This window comes from Sturnus vulgaris, chromosome W (assembly GCF_052056855.1).
Source record: "Sturnus vulgaris isolate bStuVul1 chromosome W, bStuVul1.hap1, whole genome shotgun sequence".
In the NCBI taxonomy this organism is placed as follows: Eukaryota; Metazoa; Chordata; class Aves; order Passeriformes; family Sturnidae; genus Sturnus; species Sturnus vulgaris.
The window spans coordinates 45,990,231-46,014,915 of record NC_142282.1 but is presented as its reverse complement, the minus strand read 5'-3'; the positions used below and the strand labels follow the sequence as shown (position 1 = coordinate 46,014,915).

General features: G+C 39.9%; 1 protein-coding gene and 1 long non-coding RNA gene across 2 annotated transcripts in view; one reads left to right on the top strand and one right to left on the bottom strand.

Moving 5' to 3' along the window:
- Window positions 1–3,782: 3,782 nt before the first annotated feature.
- Window positions 3,783–11,830, bottom strand: LOC148220242 (transmembrane emp24 domain-containing protein 7-like). Its single transcript, XM_088155475.1, has 3 exons — window positions 11,404–11,830; window positions 10,053–10,298; window positions 3,783–8,621 (listed from the first exon to the last, which is right to left on the bottom strand). The coding sequence occupies exons 1-3, from the start codon at window positions 11,572–11,574 to the stop codon at window positions 8,385–8,387; spliced, it is 654 nt and encodes a 217-aa protein (XP_088011601.1). The 5' UTR covers window positions 11,575–11,830; the 3' UTR covers window positions 3,783–8,384.
- Window positions 11,788–24,685, top strand: part of LOC148220241 (uncharacterized) — a 27,346-nt gene continuing 14,448 nt past the window's right edge. The window contains exons 1-2 of the long non-coding RNA XR_015798852.1: window positions 11,788–11,992; window positions 20,870–20,989. This is a non-coding gene — a long non-coding RNA (uncharacterized LOC148220241). The remainder of the gene's footprint in view (window positions 11,993–20,869; window positions 20,990–24,685) is intronic.

The window sequence follows — 24,685 nt, the reverse complement described above, 5'->3', positions numbered from 1 at the left end:
GAACTCCTTCTCTCTGCCTGGGATGAATTTGAATATGGATGATCTTTTACTGCAGGCTCCCATGGTCATTGCCAATCCTTATATAAGCTGCCTGATATTATTAATATTGTTAGACAATACTGTTGCTAGACTATGGAATTCATGGAATTTGTCATCATCCTTGTACAAGAGGAAACAACCTTTGGGTTGTGAGCAGCTGTTAAAAAATGCCCTGAGGCACCCAGTTACTGGGTGGAAAGGTGTGTGGAGGTATTTGGGCAGGTTCCTAGGGCAGTTATCACCTCCCATAGCCTGGGACCTTACTCCTGAAGAGGTAAAGAACCATAAGAAATTGTCCCTGTCAACTGATGGAAGGATGCCTTGTTTACTCCCAGGAATTTGAGCAGCTTCTTGCTGTGGACTGAGGCCTGGCCTGGGCTTACCTAGCCTCTGTTCAATACTCTCAGAGGACTGTAGTCGAGGCAGGAACCCAAATTGTGTTTGAGGACACTGTGGCTGAGACAGGGACACAAACCACAACAACTATGGCAGGGGCAGGGAGACAAACCACAGAAACTACAGTAATTGCCTCGGCAAATGAAAACAAAAAAATGGACAAGGCAAGTTTCAGGCCAATACCACCAATTAATAAGGGAGGAAGAAGAAGAGGAAGAAGAAGAAGAGGAAGCAATACTAGGAAACATGAGCCAGCTGTGTGCCTTGGTGGCCAAGAAGACCAGCGGCATCCTGGCCTGTATCTAGAATAGTGTGGCCAGAAGGACCAGGGAGGTCATTCTTCCCCTGTACTTGGCACTGGTGAGGCCACACTTTGAGTGCCGTGTCCAGTTGTGGGCCCCTCAGTTTAGGAAGGACATTGAGACGCTTGAGCACGTCCAGAGGAGGACAACAAGGCTGGTGAAGGGCTTGGAACACAAGCCCTATGAGGAACGACTGAGGGAGTTGGGGTTGTTTAGCCTGGAGAAAAGGAGACTCAGAGGTGACCTTATCACTCTCTACAACTTCCTGAAATGTGGTTGTAGTCAGGTGGGGGTTGGTCTCTTCCATCAGGCAGCAACTGACAGAATGAGAGGACACAGTCTTAAGCTACTGCAAGGGAAATATAGGTTGGATATTAGGGAAAAGTTTTTCACTGAAAGAATAATAAAGTACTGGAATGGTCTGCCCGGGGAGGTGGTGGAGTCACCATCCTTGGATGTGTTTAAAAAAAGATTGGATGTGGCACTCGTTGCCATAGTCCAGCTGAGGTGTTAGGGCATGGGTTGGACTCAGTGATGGAGGTCTCTTCCAACCTAGTCATTCTGTGATTCTGTGATCAGCAATGTCAATTGTGGCATACCATTTGGCTACTTTTGACTAACTCATATTGGCATTCCAACATGTCTGGGACAGCAGTGCTTAGAGGTGTCATGACTTCATTCAGGCCCCGATAGTCTACTGTCAGCCTCCATTCCCCATTTAACTTCTGCACTGGCCATATGGGGCTGTTGAAGGGTGAGCAGGTTTTGCTAATCACTCCTTGGCTCTCCAGTCGGCGAATTAGTTAATGGATAGGAGTTATAGAGTCTCGGTTTGTGCAATACTGCTGCTGGTGCACCATCCTAGTAGCAATTGCTGCTTGTTGGTCTTCCATCTGCAGCAAGTCTACAATGAAGGGATCTTCTGAGAGGCCAGGCAGGGTGGATAACTGTTTGATCTTCTCTGTATTCACTGTAGCTATTTATATTATTTATATTTAAATTGGCAAATTAAAACTATGACAGAGTGTTTTCTCCCAATCCTTAACTCGTGAACCCTTTGTTTAAATTTTTCTCTCCTCTGCCCAGCTGTGGCAGGGGAGGGCAAGTGAGCGGCTTAGGTGGGTGCCCGGCATTTGGCCAGTGTCAAACCACAACAGTGGACAGCATCTTATGCCTCTAAGTAGGTACAGTGATATTCATGTCTTGATATACAGAATGTGATCAGGAGAACTTAATGCAACTTGGCACAGAACTTTGCAATCAGTTTTGTCAAAATAAGATTTTTCCTTCCTTTTTAAAAATAAGAGCAAAGAATGAGACTTTTGCTTATTCTAATAATCATCTGTTCTCACAGCTTTTTTCACCGTTATAAGCACTCTAGTTTCTCTCTCTGTACCTCTTGCTGCTGCCTATATGTAGACTCCTGGAAAATTTTCTCCACTTGTTTTGCAGAGTCATGACTGTCTTCTTCCAGCATGTTAATAGCCTGCAAGGCAAAGGGAACCTTCTCCCAGAGAAGTGAGTTATTCAGCAGTCTCAGAGGTATCACAGAGTTGTATTTGTGCTGTTGGTTAAGTGGATTGACAGGGGAGGTGTAAGAGAGACTCATACCAAGGTTCATTCAGAAATTTTTCCTGTCAATAATATAGTATCATATACTGAGCCATTCACAGCATCACTTAAGTTTTCCAAGACTTGTTCACCACAAGGCATGTCTGCAAAGATTATTCCAGGTTTAATAGAAAATTTATTCTGCAGCAGGTTCTGGATCCAGATACCTTATCTACATCATTCTCAGTGTGCAGAACAACAAACCTACAGAAAATATCCTGTCTTCTCATTTCTGCTGCAAACTCCCAGAGATGTGCTTGCAGGCTCCCTGATTTCAGCAGAGAGGCTGCAAAATTCATTAATTTGCTTGGAGTCTCTCTGACTTGTACTCATGTTGTTAGCCTTTTTGCTACTATCTGGTGAAGGAGTTTGTTTGGAGTTATTACTGCCCATTACAACAAACACATTCAAAAATTATTTGCCGATGTGATTATTTTTGAAATAACACAATCTAGTTTGACTGAGGGAAGCTATTATTCATGCTAATGAAAGAAGGCAGAAATGCTGAAATAAAAGCTGTCAGTTTTTTATAAAAGCTTATAATTAGATTATCACATTAAAAAAAACCCTGCCAAAACCCAAACACATGATTTTTAGCTTTATGCAGAAAGACCATGCAAGTACAACTCTTTCATGAGTGCTTAGAGTACTATCTATACCTCCAAACCAGAAAGATGCCACTAAATTGCATCACAGTCAGGAAAAAAGCAAAAATCAATACATAATAAAGTGTGGTCTTTTAAATGGACATATCAAAAATATATCAAATCCTGCAAAATATAGAATATAAATATGACTAAACAAATACAAAGCCATGGATAAACATATGCTTTATCAAAGTTCAAAATGCATGCCACAAATGAGTTGAAGAAATGTGGGCATATGGCAGAAGTGGGATCAGACCTAAAGGAATGAAAAGATTTTAAGTTGTCTAAATGGTAACCAGAGTAAGCATATATGCTGCAAAGTAATATTATGCATGCAGTTTGTGAGAACATTGATTGATGAACTCTAAGAACTTGCCTCTAATCGAGATATTTAATTAATTTACACAATGAGAGAGGTGTAATGGCATATGAGTACAGGGAGAAAAGGAAAATCAGGGAAAAGTGAAGTAATTTAGGGTACCAAACTTCCATTAAAAATTTTGTTCACTGCAAACTCGGGATTTGTTCATCGTTTTAACAAACAAACTAATTTTAACAAAGTAGGATGTGGTTTGCTGGTAGACATTATGAGACTGATACAGCTGGAAAAATTAGACAAGTTTTTGGGTGCACAAACTTGGAAATCAGGCTTGACTGACTGCAAGTTTGGTTATTTCTTAACATACCATATATTTAACGAAATATATTACTTCTTCCAGCAACCTGTGGCCCATCTTTGTCCTTTAGACCATCATGGCTATGACAAAATACCATTCTGACAAAGGCATGAAGCAATAAAATAATTTATTAAGAATGCAACAGTTCATTTTACTAATCAGATTAGTCATTACCCTGTTAGATGTTTGCTTTGGAATATAGCATCAAGAAAATTAGTTCACCAAGAACAAAACTGGCTCCAGTCCTGTCAACTGACATTTATAAACCAAAATTCAAAAGACTATTTTCTATATCATTTAAGTGCTCCTGGTTTATGAACATACTCAAGAAACTTATAACTCCCTTTTGTTCCTTGGTAATTTGCTTCCCTTCAACACGATACCCAGGGTCTGTTAAACGTGTTTGGTGCTAATTCGAAACATCTCTTTTTGAGGAATGCATGTAGGCTGTACAGATACAATCCACAAAAAGAACTACAGTACCTGACTTATCATCTGACATAATTAAAAGATAACTGAACTGTTCTTGTTCATCTGAAAGCCTGTGGGTGTGTGTAGACATGCATACATACACACACTAATACATTTGTACAGTGGTAGGAATCTTTTTCTTGGTAATACTGGAACAGATTTCACTTTGGTTGAACAGCATGGTCTTGTGACATATATATGCAGTACTCTAATTATATGCCTTCCTATTTATACTATAGAACTAATGTACAGCTACCAAGGTTTATTCTGTTCCCTTGAGCAGTAGTTCCCCTCCCAAGTAATTCTGTTCACATTTACTTCAGGCTTGCTCCATTTTATTTGCAGTCACATCTGAAACACGGACAATTCACCCAGTGATTAGTCAATCCCTGAAACTACTGGCTGAGGAATGTAAACCTAACTCCAAATTCTGGTTTGTTTTGGAAGGACTGCTCCTGTCATTACAGATATAATGCTGATGGCCTAATTCTTATATGGTTAAAAATGGATCAGAAGTTAGACTAATCTGTCTTCCTTACTGGGGCCAAGGAGATATACAGAAGCAATGCAACCCATATGTGCCATATATGAGATGACACCAGAAGGTTTTTGAAGTTTAAGAAATGATGCCAGCATAGGCTTCAAGCATTAGACAGAAAGACTAAACATAGGCTTGTAACTGAAAAGAAAGAGTAGGAATAAAACTTGGTAAATCCATGTCATTATCTCTTGGGGAGACAATTATTTTGTCCAAGATCCAAAATGAAGTTTTATATTATTAATTATCTAGAACAAGGTAAGCAACATTTTACATTAGGCCTAAAAGTATATTCTATGCTAGTGATGTCTATATATACAGCTATAGCTTAATTATTAGAAGTGTACTAAGTAGTAGAATGTTTGACCACCATCTAATTATTGGTTAAATCATTTAAATTACTTTTTAATTACCATTCAGTTATTGCTTAATCACAATTTGATTACCATTTCATTTTCATTCAATCATTGATTATCATTTGATCATCGCTTAATCATTAATAAAACCCTTTTAGTTAACCCCATAACGTTGACTTAATAATTTACCTACAACACTCAAAAGCATTATTCTTGCAAAAAGCAAATCAGATCTCACTCACATATTATATGAATGTGAATATATATTATACCCAGGGAACTACAGGCTGATCAGTCTCACCTCTGTGCCTGGCAAAATCATGGAGCAGATCCTCCTAGAAGCTATGCTAAGGCACATGGAAAATAAGGATAGGATTGGTGACAGCCAGCATGGCTTCAGTAAAGGCAAATCATGCCTGAAAATTTCGTGGCCTTCTATGAGCGGGTTACAGCAGTGGTAGATGAGGAAAGGGCAACAGATATCATCAACCTGGACTTGTGCAAAGCAATTGACACTGTCCTGCACAGCATCTTTGTTTCTAAACTGGAGAGACATGGATTAGATGGATGGACCACTCGATGGATAAAAACTTGGCTGGATGGTTGCACTCAAAGAGTTGTGGTCAATGGCTCAGTGTCCAAGTGAAAAGTAGTGATGTGGTGCACTGGGACTAGCACAGTTTAACATCTTTGTTGGTGGCATGGACAGCGGGATTGAGTGCACCCTCAGCAAGTTTGCTGACAACACCAAGCTGTGTGGTGCAGTCAACATGCAGGAGGGAAGGGATGGCATCCAGAGAAACCTGGACAGGCTCAAAACCTGTTCAGCCTGGAGAACAGAAAGCTTCAGGGTGACCTTATAGCAACTTCCAGTACCTAAAAGGGGCCCACAAGAAAGCTGGAGAGGGACTTTTTACAAGGGCATGGAGTGAAAGGACAAGGGGGAATGGCTTCAAACTGAAAGAGGACAGGTTTAGATTAGGTATTAGGAAGAAATTCTTTACTGTGAGGCTGGTGAGGCACTGGAACAGATTGCCCAGATAGGTTGTGGACTCCCCATCCCTGGAATTGTTCAAGGCCAAACTGGATGGAGCTCTAGGTAACCTGGTCTAGTGGAAGGTTCCCTGCCCATGGTAGGGGGGTTGGAACTAGAGGATCTTTAAGGTCCCTTCCAACCTAAGTCATTCTATGATTAATTTGGATTTTCCCCACACAATATTCACAGAGTGCTTTTGTCTTATTCAAACTTCTCCCCCCTCCTTCAAACTAAAACAACAATGAACATTTCAGGACATAAAAACACATTATGCAAACATAAAACATCAAATGAATTGTTGAAACCTTTCACAACTTCAAACACAGTTGTATCTCATTTAACCCAGGGTGATTTAGTTGCATATCACACCACTAACCGAACTATTATTTTCATATATGCAGCTTTAACAAAATAAAAATAATAATAATTAAAAAAAATATATAAATGCGTTGTGATTTTTTTTCACCTAGTGTTGAAGTGGTAGCATGTGTTCTATCGTATCCTATCCAATCACTTATTTAAAAATATATATACAGTTTTCAAATATGTAGCATAAAAAGAAAGCACTAGTTTTTGTGTTCTGATCTTTGAGATTGCTACAATTTCAGGTAAGTTTGTACCTCAAAAATGGAACTGCAATATTGCTAGTTCAATAAAAGACAAAGACATTATACATAATTCTGAATACAATATTAAACTTTTTAATACTCCTGTTACATTTTAACAAATTTTTGAAGTGCTAAAGTTTTTTTCTTCAGTTCTGAGAGTGTAGTTTATAAGTTTCCAATAGAGACAAGGAGAATATTTTTTTAACTACCACACCATTTAAAAGGCATCTTAGGTCATCTTAGATCGATTATTTGGTGTCCAAGTGCATGTGAAAATCCTGTCAATTTTTTCCTGGACAATAATACAGGAAATTAATGAGAATTTAGCATTCTTTCTCTGCTTGCTGAAAACTAGTTTAAGTGGAATATTTTTGAATTAGACTTAGTAACTCAATTTTATCATCTTAGTTTTGTTTGTGTGCACTTAAAAACTGGTCCAAGTTAATTTATTCCTCCAGAATCATCCGAAGAAATCTTTCCTTATTTTGACTAGCTCAATTAAAGGTACTTGCATGTACATACAATCACTATCTTCCACATCCAAATAAACCAAGATTATTTTACAATACATAAACTAAAGATATGAACAGTGGAAGCAATACAGCTACAAATCTACCAAAAAGATATTACAAAACATTTAAAACATTTTTGACCACTAACAGAAGAGTAGCAATTACATGCACAAGGTCATAATGTATCTGTGCACCAGACAGGGAAATAAAGCACACAGCATTCACACAATGTAGTATTAGTATTAAATGGGCTTCTTAATAGGAAAACAATTTAATTAAAAGCTTTGCATGTGCCTAATGGATGCAATGTAACTGGTGCTGATGCTAGTGCTGAACTGCTTAATAAAACCCAAACCGTCTCTGGTCTTAAATGTGACAAGCAGCAGCACTAGTACAGAGATTGCGTAGCTTCAGCAACAAAGTTACAATATTCCCCATTTTATTGCATTTTTGAAAACAACTTGGAGATAAAATTTTTGAATAGAGAAAGCATGTTTCTCAAGTAGTCTCAGTTTAGAAGTTGTTTAGTAAAACTCTGTAAAAGAAGAAATGCATTATATTTTAATGTAGAAATGTGTGTGCTTAGACAAATACACTCAAGTATAAAATTTAGCAGGTTTTGAAGGTGGAGATTTACCAGGCAGGTGGATACTTTGCACCAATATGTAGTATCAAGCTTGCAACAATTTTACAGATAAGCAAAGGATATAATTGGAATTTTTTTTTGTTAGAGCAAATCAAAACAGTGCAATACATCTCACAACTACAGTTCATCACATTAGCTTGTTTATAATCCAACACATTCAGCATGAAAATTCAAGTAAAATCAAATTTTCATGAGTATTGTCTTTCACATCAGACACTAGATTGGCAGGTTCTTTTAAAGCATTATAACACAGATGGGCAATCATATCAGTAAAGTCAAACTCAATTTGGATTAAAATCAGCAAAACCAAAGAGAGGCTGGTCATTGCCAGATATTTAATACAAGTGTCAGAAAACACTAAGTTTAATCTATATTTTAAACTGGATGTCCCTTTCATAACTTGTGGGTTATGCTTTGTGATTTTAATCAGTGAGGAGGGGTAGACATTTAGATATTTAATATATTTAGTTCCTTGTACTTACAATTAATTGGAGAATCGTAATTTCACAAGGGACTTACATGACCTGAAGCATTATCACTACCAGTTATGATGCAACACGGGTTGTTGTGGTTCTTTTATCTGAGAAGAAGCTTTTGAGAAGAAATACCTGCCCAATACTAGCTACAAAAAGAATGATTGCCTCCCCTATTGACCAATAGGCTACTCTTGTGTTTAAATCCTCTGCTCTGCTGCGGCCTTGTGCTTCTCTCAACCGGAAATGAGTCTGATAATCAATGACAGACTTCAGAGCTTCATGAATTGAAACACACGCAGACTCCATCTAGAGAAGCAAATAAATACACATGCTCAATTAAGAACTCTTCTAATACTTGTTCTGTGAAGTTCTGTGGTTTGATATTTAAACTTAGGATTCACATAGCTTTACAAATGAAAGATTATCTCAGTCCACTGTCAGACTGAAATACTATAAATCTAACATATGAATCAAATTTTACACACAGGAATGTGACTGACTTAAGTACCAAAGTGTGCAAAACTGCAAATGTAATACAAAGTGATGTACTCTAAAAGCCAGAAACTGAATATTAAAATTAATGCATGTTGGGGTTCAAAAGTAAATATAAACACTGTATTGAAATATGCCAGCAATCCAACATTTGCTAATTCCACATACACCAGTAAAACAAGCAGTAAATCTTTCTTGAGATTTGGATAGCTAATAAGCTTCTTATATCATTAAGATTGGCATAGTAGATATTAAAACACTTTTAGATTTCAGAAGTATGTGATTCTTCATCACATAATACCCAAACTTCAGTTTCCCAAAAGCCTGAAATCTAGATTGCTGACCTCAACATGTTCTTTTGGCAGGAGATCCTTATATTAGTCACATATGTAAAAAGTTATTAGATAAAGGATAACTGTTATCTTTCAGTGTTCCTGGATGCTCCCTACCATATTCATATAATAAACACTCAAGACCAAATTGCCCAACTAAATGTGTCATCTTTCATAAAAATCACATTTCTTTCTCTAATATGAAAAATCTTAAACCTCTTCAGTAGACGTACTACAGGCTTTCCAAGACCTAGATCTTTTTTACATATAAACTTCTTCCATTTTCTGTTTATTTTCTGAAAGTAAGAGTCAGTACCTATGATTGTTTAAAATTAAATTTGGTAACAACTATAGTGTAAGAATGTTAGAATTCATGAAGTTACTGTTCCAAGTGGAGTTGGCTGATGTAGTTTAGGCAGAAGTGGTGTAAAACTAAAATTATGAAGAAAGAAAAAAACATTTGGAAAAAAGTCTGGAGCAAGAATATTGTTTTGCCACTTAAGTGTCATAAATTACATATCTAGAAGCCAATTAAGTATTACTGATTTTGTTCATTTGTTTATTTTGCTAGAATTCTCTTCCAATTTTAAAAGTGACAGTTACATAAGAGATGAATCATTCAAGTCTTTGCCTCAAAAAACTCTAAACTATTTTAATAAAAAATCAAATTTTTCTCAAAGTTTCTCCAAAGTTCAGGAATTTTGAAAAATTTCTGCTTAATCACTTGGTAATTCCTCCTCAGCTCTGCATTCTATAAATCCTAATTTTCATAAAAGGTTCACTTTTAGTAACAGGGTTTATTTTAAAGACACTCTGACCCATTCATTTTCAACAACAATATATATATTTAATGCAGTTGAATTTGAAAAACATTCCCTCCACCTAACAGTTACTGTCAAACACAATATTTTACCTGAGTAAGTGCAGTTGCTCTGTTTTCACTGGGAAACAGTGGTGGATCTTCTCCAACCTGGAAATCAAAGTACACGGTTTTGTGTGTGAAAGTAGAGAACTCATTGCTGAAGCAGAATTTGTATGTTCCATTTCTGGATGCAGTAAATGTGAAACTATCATATTGTTTCTTCATTTCTTTGTATAATACAGAACCATCAGGACCTTCCAACCGACAGTCCACATCATAATGACCTCCAGTGATCACCTGAAAAAAAACCAAGAAATTGTCTTAAACAGAACAGACATCCAGCTAGTGTTGCAAATTGTTTGATCTGACAAATGTTTTAAAATGCATTCATTTATAAATCTATCAAGTTTGAAAAAATCATCATCCTATGAAAGACTCACAGAACAATTCAAAATAAGTTTTTTTAAACAGAGGATATGTAATGTCAACTATGTTTCCTAACAGTTTATGAAGGAAACTTCAGTTACTTCTTTTTGAGATACTAGTACTATAGCAAAGGCTAGAGTTGATGAAATTTGATGGGGCAAAGACATTACTGCAATAAATCAGTAATTTATTATATCCACAAGCCCATCCATACAATTTATTCAGCAAGTTGAGACTGCCAAAATCAATAAACCAGCTCTTTTATGTATGACCTGAACTGTCTAACTAGCCTATTGGGTCAAGCTGCTTTATGTTGCAGGAATGGCATACGTTCAGTAGAACAGGTCTTACAGTCTGACTCATCAGTCACATCAACAGAGCAGTGTTCTGGAGGTTATGCTGCCTTACTCCTGCACAATAAATGACAGTAATTTTTTCCAACACCAGCATGTTCAAATTATATCTACAAGTAACTCAAAACTTCATATGATCGTCTTGAGAATTGTCAGTCTTTGATTATTGTTGGTCCATAGCATGATCTTCTGTAGAATCACACTATCCTATCTCCACTACAAGAGCAACTGGCAGTTTAGGTATTCATATCTTACCATTCTGTAATGTGATTCTGATAGCTCTCAGACTAGTAGTTAAATTTAATCCTTGCTCCAAACTTCTTGCCTTTAATATAAAGCATCCTAAAGGATGAAGAAACTTCTATCCAATAGCACATCCTTTTTAATATACATACAGAAGCTTTTTAAAATGACATATTATTTGAAATATGTAAATATCTGTTCAAACACATGCTATAAAGATTTGTTCAGAAGCGCCAAGCAGCAGAAGCAACATTTCAGTAGGCTATTTGCATAACATAGTTTTACTGCCCACCAGTTTATATCGGTATTAACCTCCTAATACTAACGGCAAAAGTGAAATAACAAGAAGCTCCCCGGGGGCCGAGGGAAGCACGGAGTACCTGAAATTCGAGGGTGCACTTTGTACCTTGGACAATCTCCTCATAAAAACATTGTTTGGCATTGTCAGGAAGCTCGAAAGTGATTTCGGAGGCCCATGCCGCGCAAGCTACCAGGAGCAGCGTCAGCCACCCCCACGGTCCCGCAGTTCCGTAGCCCCGTAAAACCATCATTCAGCCTGCAGTGCGGACGAATAGCTACACAGTTTGAGCCGGCAGAAAGAGGGCCGCCCCGCATTGGAGGCCAGCAGGCACAGAGCCCGGAGGAAGATGTCTGCGGCGCCAACCGATCACAAGGGAGAAACCTAACTGAGGAAAAGCGCTGCGCTCTCAAGAGCAACCACGGCGCATAGTACCGCCCTTACAGAAGCTCTTCCGGGTGAGCCCTCATAGTTTTATAGACGTGCTGTTCATCGTAGAAGGGAGTGCTCCCTGCCTCTCCCGGGCGACCTTGCGTGTTTGCTGCCTGGCAACGCTTATCAGGGAGCATGACGGTCCGGCACCGCCTTGGGCACTAGGCCCGGTCTGGGCCATGACACCAGCGAGCTGAGATGGTGTCCACGTTCACAGGGAAGACCGCTCGGCACCAGAGGTATCATAGGCGCACGCGCGAGGCCCGCTCATCCCGGCTTTGTGCTGAGGGGTACTCAGATTATATAGCTGTTATAAATGAGAGACAGAAGTCTCGATATTCAGCAAAATTTAAATTGCTTTATTTGATATACAAAGAGCAAGCAGCGCGCTGGGGAACGTGAGGGGTCACCGCCCACTCCATGCTCCACCGAACCTTGGTTTGCAGCCTCTTCTTATACTGTGGTTTCTCGTTGTAATCAATAATTTTTGGGTTTTTTGTTGTCATAAGCAGTGGTGGTTGAATAAACATCCTTGTAGATAACCACCAGAGAAGTTCTGGAAGTCTGGTCCTTGAGATAAGCAGTATTGATTAGACAAAGGCAGGAAGGGCTATTGGGAAGTCTGATTTTGCAAGCTGGTAGCCGATATAACTTATTTGGAAAACATAACAATATAACATAATATAACCTAACATAAAATAACATAATATACCATAACAAGGTGATTTTAAACAGAATTATTTAATCATATAATTTCCTTTATCTAGTGTCCATGCTTCACTTCAGAGCTTAGTATTCTGGTTTATACAAACCCCAATGCTTTTGTGATTACCACGAATCTTTTATCAATTATCACAAGAGAGATTGTCCTGGTTTCAACTGAGATAGTTAATTTTCTTCTTAGTAGCTGGTACAGTGCTGTGTTTTGGATTCAGTATGAGAATAATGTTGATAACACACTGATGTTTTGGCTGTTGTTCAGTAGTGCTTACTCAAGAACTTTTCAGTGTGTCATGCTCTGCCAGTGAGCAGGTGCCCAAGAAGCTGGGAGTGAGCACAGCCAAGACAGCTGACCTGAATGCACCAAAGGGATATTCCATACCATAAAATGTCATGCCCAGTATATAAACTAGGAAGTGGGGGGGGGGAGTTTTCTGGGGCTACCATTTCTTGGGTACTGGTTGGGCATAAGTCAGCTGATGGTAAGCAATTGAGGGGGTTTTTTGCATCACTTGTTTTTATTGGTTTTGTTTGTTGTTTTGGGTTTTTTCTTTCTTTTTTTCTCCTTCTTCTTAAACTGTCTTTATCTCAACTCATATGATTTTGCACTTTTACCCTTCCAATTATTCCCCCCGTCCCTCTGTGGGGAAGAGTGAGCAAGGTGTTGTGTGGTGCTTAGATGCCCACCAGGTTTAAACCATAGCACCTGAATAGGCCTAGGCCTGTGCTCTGCTGTGCTGCATGTACAGTTTGACCTTCAGGATTGCATTGTGCTGCTCAAACTCCTTTGCTTCAGGATAAACTTAGCCAGTTCATTGTAACAGAGGAGCCTGAAGGCAGCTCCCACTTGGTACCAGTTATTATGTCACCTGTGTGTCCTTGCCATTATCTAAAATTATATCAAGTTCTCATGCAAACATCCTTTCTATTGAAAGAATGACCCTCCCATCCCAATATTGACTACTGACCAACTGACATGGAGAGAGATGAGGTACTCAAGCCCCTGAACCTACCTCAGGAAGGAACTGAGGGAATGAAATCCCTCCCACCATAGAAGACCAAGTTTGAGACCACCTGGGGAATCTGAATGTACACATGTCCATAGGACCTGACAAGATGCATTCCAGAGTCCTGAGGGAGTTGGCTGATGAAGCTGTCAAGCCACTCCCCATTGTACTTGAGTGGTATGGTTGACATACCTGAGGGATGGGATACCATTCAGAAGGCCTGGGTATCACAGGAAGAATGAGAGCTTCAGAGAAAGTTTATTAGAGAAGGCCCTCCTGCTGAGTCAAGAGGCACAAGAAAGGACCCCCTTGCTTTCTAAATTTCTTCTCAGAGAGGAGTCTGGGTGTGGCTGGATCCAATTCTAGCCCCAGATTTAGTCAACGGTTCATGTCTATTCATGATATTCCTGTCTGTTCATTATAGTGAAGCTAGCAAAATAATTGTTAATCAGAGACTGATGTTGTTCATCCATAGCAACAACCATAGGCAAATCTATTTCGCTCAGCTTTGAGTTACCTTGAAGGCCATCCCTACTCAAGGGAGGAACCTCCACACATACTCCAAGAAGGAATGTGTTAGAAGACCCTGCCATTAAAAAGTGGGATTGGGCTTTTAGAGTATAGTGATTGACTGTCAGTCATGTGTCTCCAGGCCACCTGTGCCAGCTCAGCAGCTTTAGATAAATTATCAATATTATCACTTGTTGGTTCCTTTATCAAGGACTTTATATGCCACACCCTCACAAGTTCCAGTTTCTGTCAGGAAACATTGTCCTTCCTCAGGATGTCTAATTTAAGGACTGATGAGTCATGCTTGTCTCAGCATTCTTCAACACCAAAAGCAGAAAGGCCCCTGCCTTCTCCATCCATCACTGATAACACTTGCAAACAGGGTAAAGTTTCAGCTGTTTTACCCCCACTTAGGCAGCACATCCTGCTATACCGGGACAGGCTTGAGAAGTGGGCCTATGTGAACCTCAGTGCAAGATGCTGCACCTGGGTTGAGGCAATCCGTAATATCAATACAGGCTGAGGGATGAAGGGATTGAAAGTAGCCCTGCAGAGGACTTGGGGATACTGGTGGATGAAAACCTGGGCATGAGCTGGCAATGTGCACTTGCAGCCCAGAAAACCAACTGCGTTCTGGGCTGTATCAAAAGCAGCGTGGGCAACAGGTCAAGGGATTTGATTCTGCCCTTCTACTCCACTCTCACGAGACTGCACTGTTAGGATCCGATTATTAAATGATGCCTCTGCCCAAATTAAGGGGCAAACAAGACCGTATGCCAAAGTCAACAGTATGGATTTTATTTAACAGTAAATGTGAGGTAGAGGGGGGAGGGAGAGAGACAAAGTAGAAAGATAGTAACCAACATGTGGGTCCCTGCAGTGTCCTGCCGGCCCTTCTTCTGGTCTGCTTAGTGGTGGGGGTCCCAGAGTGTTCTTCTGGAGGTACCACTTTTAGAGAGTCCAAGTTTCATATATCTACAGAGTATAGATGCTGTTCCCACAACTTGGGCTGGCATGTGAATAAGGACTTTCTTCCTTTCTCACAGTTTGCCATGGTGGGAAGTTATGTCTGGATAGGTTACAGCATCTGTCTCACTGGGCCTGGCATCTTCTTGTTGTTGCCATCTGCACTTATCACAAGTTCCCACAGTGGAATTTTGTCTGGTGTGCTAATTCCAAACCTTCACTTTTGTTTAGGCCTGGAATTAACACCTTCCTGTTTGCCATCTGTGCCTGCTATGGTGGCTTATCTTATGAGAACTTCCTTCTTTGGCATTGTTTTGAGACTTTTCATTGCATTCTTTAAGTCCTGACACTCACCTGGAGAGCTGCATCCAGCTCTGGAGGCCTCAGCACAACAAAAACATGGACCTGTTGGAGAGGTGTGACAGGAACTTTCACCCCTGAGACTTATCTACTTCCTCCATGCCTAAGCCAGGCCAAAATGGCTTGTCTTGTGGTGAATTATCTTGGCTGTAAACATCTTTAGTCAGTGAAAAACATCCTGCCTTGAATACATGGGAAAGGATTAGCAAAATTTTGTGGCTGACAGACACAGCACTTTTACAAACTATAAAAGACCACTATAATTTTCATAAAATCAGAAATCTCTTACATACTCCCTAAGTATGTGGAGAGTTCTCCTCGAAAGTGGGGACATCCACCTTGAGTTACTCTTCTAGAAGTTGAGAGAAAGGAGATCTTTGCATGCCACCATCATTCATTGGTAATTGACATTGACTCCTAATTTATACTATTTCTTCACTAGCTGTAACATAGGTAGCTTTATTATGGTGCACTGTCTTATGAACCTACTAGTGGTGTTTCTTTTGTTTTATCCTGTGTAGTAAGTAAGCCTGTTAAAGTCTTACATCTGTTTTCCTTGTGTCTATTCAATAAAAAATTCATGTTGTAATAGACCTGATAGGTTATTATAAAGAATTTGCGAGCGAGAGTGGTATTGGGGTGCTGGCCACCTCAATAAAGCTGCTGTCTACTACCAGAAACCTGGGCAAAGGCAGGCACTTGTCTAAATTCTCCCCTCGCATTCATAACAAATGGCGCAGAGAGCAGAGTCATGACAAATGATCAGGAAACAGACTAAAGGCTTAGCAGAGTACTTACGGTGGTACAGTGATCATAACCCTTGGCCAGTACATAACTTATTTGAGTGGGAAAAAATTCAATAGAAAATAAATGAACAGTGGGAATTGCTGACAGATAAAAATGGAGAAAATATAATTTTTCATGTACTTGCATTATGCTTAAAGTCTGCTTGCCGATGGTGGGAACAAATAATAAGAGAAAATGACAAAACAAGAGCTAAAAGAATCCAAGGAAAAAACCAAAAACCTTGGAAGAAAAATTGGAATTAACATCATTTAAAAACTCAAAATCTTTGGATGTTAAAGAAATTCCAAAGTTGGTAACATCACCTGAGGATGAGGATGGTAATATTCAGAGAAACTGATTAAATTGGTGATTCAAATATTGAATTAGATTCTGACACAAGCATAGAACCCCCAACTCTTAAGGAGGGAGAAATTCCAGGATTCAAATTGAAATCCATAATTAAAAATGAACTCTCTGAAGGACCCCAAGGTGGTCAGAGGAGGAATACGGTCAAAACTTTTCCCTGGAACTCCCTGCCATTGGCAAACTTCCAAGAAAAATCTGGACTAAAAGCAGGAGATACAGAAAGTGAGTATTTGCTGAGAATTTGTTTCACTGGGGAAAATGGAATATTTTTGGATAGTATAGAAAGTTTTGAATTCTGGGCTGTGAGTGTCCTGTTACATCGTGAACCAGACCCTCCTGATGTAATAATTAGGAGAATTGCATATTGGGCAGGAGGAATAAATATTATGGAAAAAGGGGAACGTGCATCAACCCCTACACAGTCAGCTAAAAATATCTCTGCTGCTGCTACAAAACTCGACTGTTTGCAGGCAATATACAAACGTGCAGATGCAAATATCCCAGCCTCTGCATAGATGAATCTTAATGTATTAAGATCTTTGCTGAGAAAGATCCCAACTGTGCTAAAAGATTGTTTAGTGGGAAAACGAATAAAAACTGTTGTCCGCCTGAGAAAAATGCATTACAGAGAACTGCCTCAGCTTTCGAATATCAAGAGCTGCTTTCTAAGCAGTGGCGGGGAAGGGAGGGGGGAAGTGGCGAGCAATTCAAACACCTCAGAGAAAAAAACCCCAAAACCCAACACTGTTTGCCACACAGCAAGGAGAGGAAACAAATTCTCAAGCTCTGGGCGAACTTCTAGCTTCCTCCAACATATTCTTGCATTTCAATAGCTTTTTGATAACCCCTATTACTCATCTTGCTGTAAGAAAAGACAAACTTTGAAATTTACAATTGACACTGAAACTTGAAATCTCTTTGAGTACTCCTACAGAAGCTAAAAAGATAAACTCAAGTTTTAAAAATAAAAACTGAAATTGTTTAACTGGCTTTAATGAAAAGTGTTATCTGTTACACTACAGAAATCAACCACTTTACACTACAAATATCTGCAGCCATCAGGGTCTGTGAGCTCTCCTATAGCAGTTACATACTGCGATATATTTAATAGTATGCATGCCACAGCTACCTTTGTTACTTTCTAAGCACTAGCCATGCATGTTGTGCTCTGTAGGACACAAATATGAATCTAATACCCACCCAGAGTAATATTTGATCATTAAAAATCAAGTGATACAATGAAAAATACCTTTTAATTTGTAGTAGCATAACTTCTACTGGCTTAACACAGAAGCCAGTGACAGCAAAATGGCATTTGCAATTATTATGGTTGAACAGACAACGTACTAAACCCTCCAATATATGAAAGTACATGACCTTCAAAGCAAAGCTAATTTATGAGGTATCAATATCCTTGTCCTGGGTGACCCAAAAAATGTATTCCATCTTTCCTCTACGTCAATCAGTGCAGTCTGTGTTACTGTCACTGGAAGAGGTAGCAACCTGGGAAACGGAATTGGAGTGTTTTATCCCAGGTTCTCAGAGATGGGGAAGTCTGGAGTGGGGTGGGGGGTATCCCTTTAAAAGAGAAGGAATAGGAACACGGAGCTCTCTTTTGTTTCTCTCCGGGCTCTGTAGAGAGTTGCCTGGGGCAGCTTCTCCCAGGTAGGCAGTGCGAAGCAGAAGCTCTCTTTTTTCTCTCCGAGCTGCCAAGGGGGTTGCCTGGTGCAGGCCTCCGAGAAACTGCATTTCGCAGTCCTAAACTGTTTCAGAGCAAATTTCACAATACCTGTCTGCAGTTCCAGTGCTAGGATCAGCAGAGGCCAGGGCCACCATTCTTTGCTGCTTGGTGGGACTATTTCTTTCCTCTGCAATGCAGCAGCAACTTGGAACTGCAGCATTGCCACCGATTGGATCCAACTGGGCCAAAAAGAAGCAGGGAAACTGATACTGCAGGTCCAGAGGTGCCCCAGACAAAGCCAGCACCCCCCCTCCCCCATCTGCTACCAGAACTACTTAGGAAGCTTCTACCTTCCTAGTTTTTTGTTCCGGGGGAAAGTTGAGCTGAGTGGGGTTTCTCCACCATATTGTCTTTGTCTTCTGATCCACACAATTTGCTACGGAGGCTGCCATCTTCTACACCATCTTGTTTTCTTTAAAAATGTCATGTAGATGCACATGCATCTAAGACTGAGGTGAATGAGGAGCATTTCAACAACAGACAGGTAGGTCAAGCTGCCAAGATTAAAGTGTTTCAGGTGGAACTGGACTGGCAACACAAAGGAGTTATTTCTGACATGATGGGCCCATGATGCCTCAGGTCATCAGGGAAGAGATGTGACATACCCATGGGCTCGTAATCAAGGGGTACACTTAACCATGGACACTATCACTTAACCATGGACACTATCACTTAACCATGGACACTATCTCCCAGGTTATCCATAATTGTGAAACACATACTGCAATCAAGCAGGCAAAGTGTGTAAAGCCCCTGTGGTATGGAGGGCAATAGCCGAAATAAAAATATAGGGAGGCCTGGCAGATTGATTACATCACACTGCCACAAATCAACCAAGGCATGTGCTACATCCTTACAGTGGTAGAGACAACCACTGGATGTCTGGAGATGTACACTGTTCCTCATGCCACTGCTGAGAACGCTATACTGGGCCTTGAAAAGCAAGTCCTGTGGTGACATGGCACCCCAGAAAGAACTGAGTGAGACAACAGGACCCATTTCTGAAACAGCCTCATAGACACCTGGGCCAGAGAGCACAGGATTGAGTGGGTATATTGAAACACAGATCTCACTTGGCACAAGCTCCTTAGCATAGGTATAAGTTAGCAAAAGAATTAAGGTATAAAAAGAATTAAGGTATAAGTAAGTAAAATAATTACATGTGAATGCTGCATATAACTGTGACTGCTTCTGCAAATAGGGACCTAGCCCTAAGTGGGCTAAGGAGATGAGAAGATGTACTGGTTTGAAGGCAAACCGGTGGGAGGAATCAACTCCACACAAATATGTTGCAAGAGATTCCAAGTCTGAACTACAATTTAATAGGAAAAAATTACAATAAAGGCAATAGTGCAAAAACACTGGCTTAAACCTACAAAGTCAGAATACAACCTGACACTCTGTTAGACACAGAGGTGGCAGCAGTTCGACTGGAGTGATGGATCTTGTCTTGTCGAAGTAGTGATCCTGTAGAAAGGTCTGGTCCATCTCTGGGGGTCCAGTGGTGTCACTGTAGGGATGGGCACAACATACAAAAGGCACACTACACTAAAAAAGGCTAATACATATTTATTACAACAATGCACTGTCTCTTATACCCTTTACATAGTTTACACTTTCATCATTGGTTAGAATGAATCTGGGGGAAATCAAAAGTTAATTTTGACATGGATCCCTTCTCAATCATACAAAAATACTCCTTTTTAACTCTTGGGGAAGAAGAGGGGAAGTATTGGAGATACTTCCTTTCTCTGTGTCCTTGTAGTATGTCTTCCCTCTCTGTGTCTGCCTTCTCTTGCTCCAGAGCACATCCTGCTGGGATGTTTGTCGCCTGTATGGTAGCAAAGAAGTTGGTAGCGATTGTAAGTACCTTGCTACTTTGAAGCATAATGATAAAGAGCTGTGTATGAAAATGTCTTGATTTGAATGGTTGGTAGTGTCTGGTGTCTGTAGGCAAAGGTCTGTAGGCACTGCTGGGATCTGTTCCATGTGCTGAGATTCAGCACATGGCCTCTGTCATGTTTCCATGTCACACTGCACTATGAAAGATGGGAATTTTGACTCTGGTCGGTTCCATATCATTCAGACATCCCTAATGTGGAGTGCGTGGAGAAAATGAGCATCCAGTATGAGCTGGTCGAGGGCAAATGTCAGGAGAAAGGGCAGATGTGCAAGTTGAGTGCCACAGCTTTTGGCTGTGATAGCCGTGGTCCAATGTGTCATTAGAGTAAAATGCATCTGAGGATCCACCAAACATTGAGATAACAAGTGGAATTCCTTTTTAACCTCTGCCTTACTCTGTTCAAAAAGTAAGCCATCCGTTTGGTTTCACAGTAGTAGTTGGTATTTGTACTTGAAATGTGGAAAAGCCGTAACAAATGCCAGTAATGAAGGGAGTGCTGTCCTACATGAATGTGGAAGATGCAAGGAGCCTCAGCCCTTGTGCTAAATCTGTCTTATCTTGGGAAAGAAATTCTACCTCAATTTCTCCCTTTGTATCCAACCAGATTGTATTGTTTACTAATATAATATGGGATGTAGGATTCTGAATCTTTCTCTGTCCATCACAAAAAAAGAAACACTATGTTTAGCCAGGCTCTCTGAAAGCCACACAGTATTTCTTCTGTGCATGTCAATAATCTGTTCTTCTTTTCCTTCAGATGACCCTGTTGAATATGAACATTTGCACAGCAGAAGATGCTGAAGTTGTGCATTCCAACATGCTTCAGATGACTGAGAAACTAAAATGTAGATTTGAAGAAGAAGTGGAGCACATGGATGTACGTTTATTTTATTTTATGACATATATTTTCATCACTCCTTGGGATTAGTCTGTTCTTCCTGTGCTCCCACCTGCAATGCCTTCTGCATGGTACGCTATTGATGTCACCTTAGAAAGAGGTCCATAGTGTGACAAAACACTACAAAGAAACATTTTGGTGTGGAAGAGTTTCATGTGGAAGTGTTCATAATTATTGTGTTTATTATTTGTAATATAAATAGATTGTATTTTTATGATCATTTCTATCTGAAATACATATGATAGCCATGAATGACGTATGGCCCAGTCTGCTTAAGATCAGACTTTAGGAGTAGCTGGAAATGATCACCCAAATGTCTTCCAATCTTTTCTATACATAAAAAAAAGTTGGGCAGTTGTTTCTAAAGGGATAAATTATAGAATGTGATTTGGTGCTTTATGGTGCCAGAATAAACGGAAGTTTTGATAATCCGCATTCTTAGCAGTTTACTTGGAGATTGATTTTTTTTGCTCTCCAGATAGAAGACGCCATATTGAATACCAGTCATATAATTCCAGGCAGCCTTTTATCATGTTACATATCCTCTTACTCATTCATTTAACCTTGAAGCAGTTTAGAAAGAACTTGTTCACTTGAATGTTTTTCTTTGGAGTGATTATAAGGAGACGGCTAAATGGCTATAATGCAGGTATAAACATAAAAACAAGGGTGTGGTATAAAGACAGGACTTCTTAATGCAAAGAGCCCTCTGAAATTCAAAATACCTGCTATAAAATTAAAAATGTAATCTTTGACTTTTAGATGGGAATTTCTACTCTTCAGTTTCATTCTGTCAGGTGCATTTTTGCTAACTGCTTGATTCACGCTGAATGGACAGTCCTGTCAGTCTTGGTATGGCAACAGTGATAGAGATCACTGCTGCTTTCTGTAGAAAGTGGCTGCAAGTTGCTATGACAAGATCTTGTGCAGGTATAGAGTCTGATTGGATGTGAAGTTCTCATTGTTACAACAACCAACTTGGGGTGGCAGTGTCAGAGATGTTCATTATCTAGGAAGATTTTCATAGGCGATGAGTTTTGCTGAGGTAGCTTTCTCTTCTGGGTGTAGAATATATGTACATAATTAACTTACTTAAATCCTAAATAGTTAGGGAGATTTTAGTATATACGAAACCATTTTTACTAGCTTTTTTATGTGGCCTTAGATGATGAAAGTCATCCGGATACAATTTTAGAAAAAATGAAAATGGTGAGCTGTGAGGAAGAGCTGAAGGAGTATTTGGAGAACACCCTTTCTTCTTGAGATCAAATTAGAATAAAGTATGAAATTTGTATTGTAAACTCAAAAGGTAGAGCATCATTGAACATTGGTTGTACTACTTAGGCCTTGTTTTAATGCTGTTGTGTGAAGGTATGGAAAAAGAGTGCTTTTCACTTCATGTAAGAATATAGAATAATGTCCCTACTGAACAAGATTAAGGCAATTAAAACCCACGGTTTAGGAATGGGACAAAGGAAGACTGCTATCATTCAAAAACCATAGCACATCAGTATTACTGTGCTGTCTTGGTTTAATTTTGACTTTCCCGGCCAACGCACCAAATTAATGTTTTCGTTTTGAGTTGCTAATTTAAATAAACTTATTTTTCCTGTTGTGAGACAGAACCAGGAGCAAAAGAGCAAGGCAGGCCTAAAACTTGAGAGAGTATAAAAGAAAATTTATTAACTACACAAACAAAGAGAAAGGAAAAGAAAAAATTTAGAATAAGATTTTCAGATCACTCCTTCCCTCCCTCTCCCAATCTTTATAACAAAACAAACATATAACAAATACTTTGGTCAGTCCCAAATATAGTCTTTTTCAGTTCACTTCTGGAGAGAGAAGCCTCTTCTTGTTGAAGTTGTAGGGATTTTTCCCACAAGAAGGAAAACGACAGTTCTCTTGTGGTTTTATTTTTCACAATTTGCATCCGCCCGGGAACCTGCAACCGTGACACTCCTCCCAACTCTACAGCTGTCCCAAAGTTTTAGATGTGGGCCCTGTCTGTTTCATGGGGTATTACTTTTAAGAATGAAATGTTCGACAACAAAGATTCTCTCTGTCTCCTTTCTCTTTGCTTAGGCTTCATCTTAAGAAAACCAAAATCCCCTTCTTTTCTCAGGGCAGAAATTCTCAACACAGGTGCTCTTTAGTCAAATCATCTATTAAATGGAACATTTCCATCCCCCCATGTCTCTTTCCATGGTTTATAGGAATATTCAGTACATTAGATCATCCCTACAATTTTACAAAAAGATTTTCAGCCATTTCAGCATCTTCTCATTCTCCTTCCATCTTAAAAACATAGCTCTTACATCACTTACTTCAGAAATCTTCTTATTCCCTTTCATATTCGAAGGAAAGGCTGGAGGCTTTGCAAATCTTATTTGAACACTAAAGAGTTAAAGTTTAACACAACTACAAAAGTGGGGCTAGGCTCAGGCCGTGCTGGGGAGGGCAGCTGAGGTGTTAATCAGCCTTTCTGGGGCTGGGCTGCAGCCCCACACTGCTCATGGCCACCCGGGCAGACCCGGCCTGTCTGACAGCAGCAGGAGTCGGCCTCCCCCCCCCCCAACGCCAGAGCCGCAGGCCCGTGGAGGAGGAAGTTGTGAAGGTCTTATCACACAATTTTTTCTTTCCCCGGCCATCAGGTCCCTTCGTTTGCAAATGAGGCCTAAGTGGCCTCCTGAGCCTCCCCCCCCCGCATGGGGGGGGGGAACTCGGGTTGATGTTACCTGCTTAGCTGCCAGAAAGACAAAGAGAGTCAGTTCTGGATTACTTCCCTCAAAATGTGTGTTCCGGGAGCGAACTAACTTTCTCCAATTGGCTGTTGCAGGTGTCCCAACCCCCACAGGGGAAATTCCCTTAGGAAGAACCTCTTTTGAGTTTCTTCTTCCTAAGTCAACCTATCACATGTGCATACCATCACATCCATGCCTTATTCAGAAGGTCAAAGTAGTAGTGCAGATTCTTGGATCACCGGAATCAGAAGTTGGTCTGCACCATCATCTCTTCACTCACAGATTTGATATCATTCAAAGTTCTAGAGAACGAAGATGTTTAAGATAGCCAAGCACTTGCAACTTTAAAAACCATCTAAAAATTGGTACAATACCGCTCTCCTTCCTGAAGATCTTCGCAGCAGCTCTGAAGCCATAGAGGAAGCAGCTCTGTTCACACACTCAGGAGGTCTTTTCTACCTGCTCAATCAGAGGCCCATTAGAAGAGCAATATGGACCTGAGGGGCAGATGCACATACCTTCACACACCTCACAGTGGGACTGTGGTTAGAGCTGGAGGTTTGATACTCTTCCTAATAATTTGAGCAGTTAAAAAAAAGCCAGAGGTAACAGACCAAGTGAAAATACAATGCCAGGTTGCGGAAAGGGAATGTTCCCTATCTGAACATCTGAACACATACATAAATTCCCCATAATTCTCTTTGTTTAGGAGCCAAAGCAAATGTCAATGTAAATGAAAACAAGTGTGAATATTGATTTTTCTTGAATCAAGACTCAGCTTTATGTCGAAGTCAAAGGAAAATAAACCAGAAAGTTTATGCTGCGCATAGTGCAGAACTAACATGGAAGACAGTAATTTGACCTCTTATGTAAGCAGTGTTTGAATGGTTCCCCATCCAAAAGGAAAGATGTAAAATGCTTGTTTGGAAATATT

Coding starts and splice junctions, on each gene's coding strand:
- LOC148220242 (XM_088155475.1), bottom strand. CDS start 11,574: ATGATGGTTTTACGGGGCTACGGAACTGCGGGACCGTGGGGGTGGCTG. Junction 10,299..11,403: donor AGTGCACCCTCGAATTTCAG/GTACTCCGTGCT, acceptor GTTTTTTTTCAG/GTGATCACTGGAGGTCATTA. Junction 8,622..10,052: donor GAGCAACTGCACTTACTCAG/GTAAAATATTGT, acceptor TTGCTTCTCTAG/ATGGAGTCTGCGTGTGTTTC.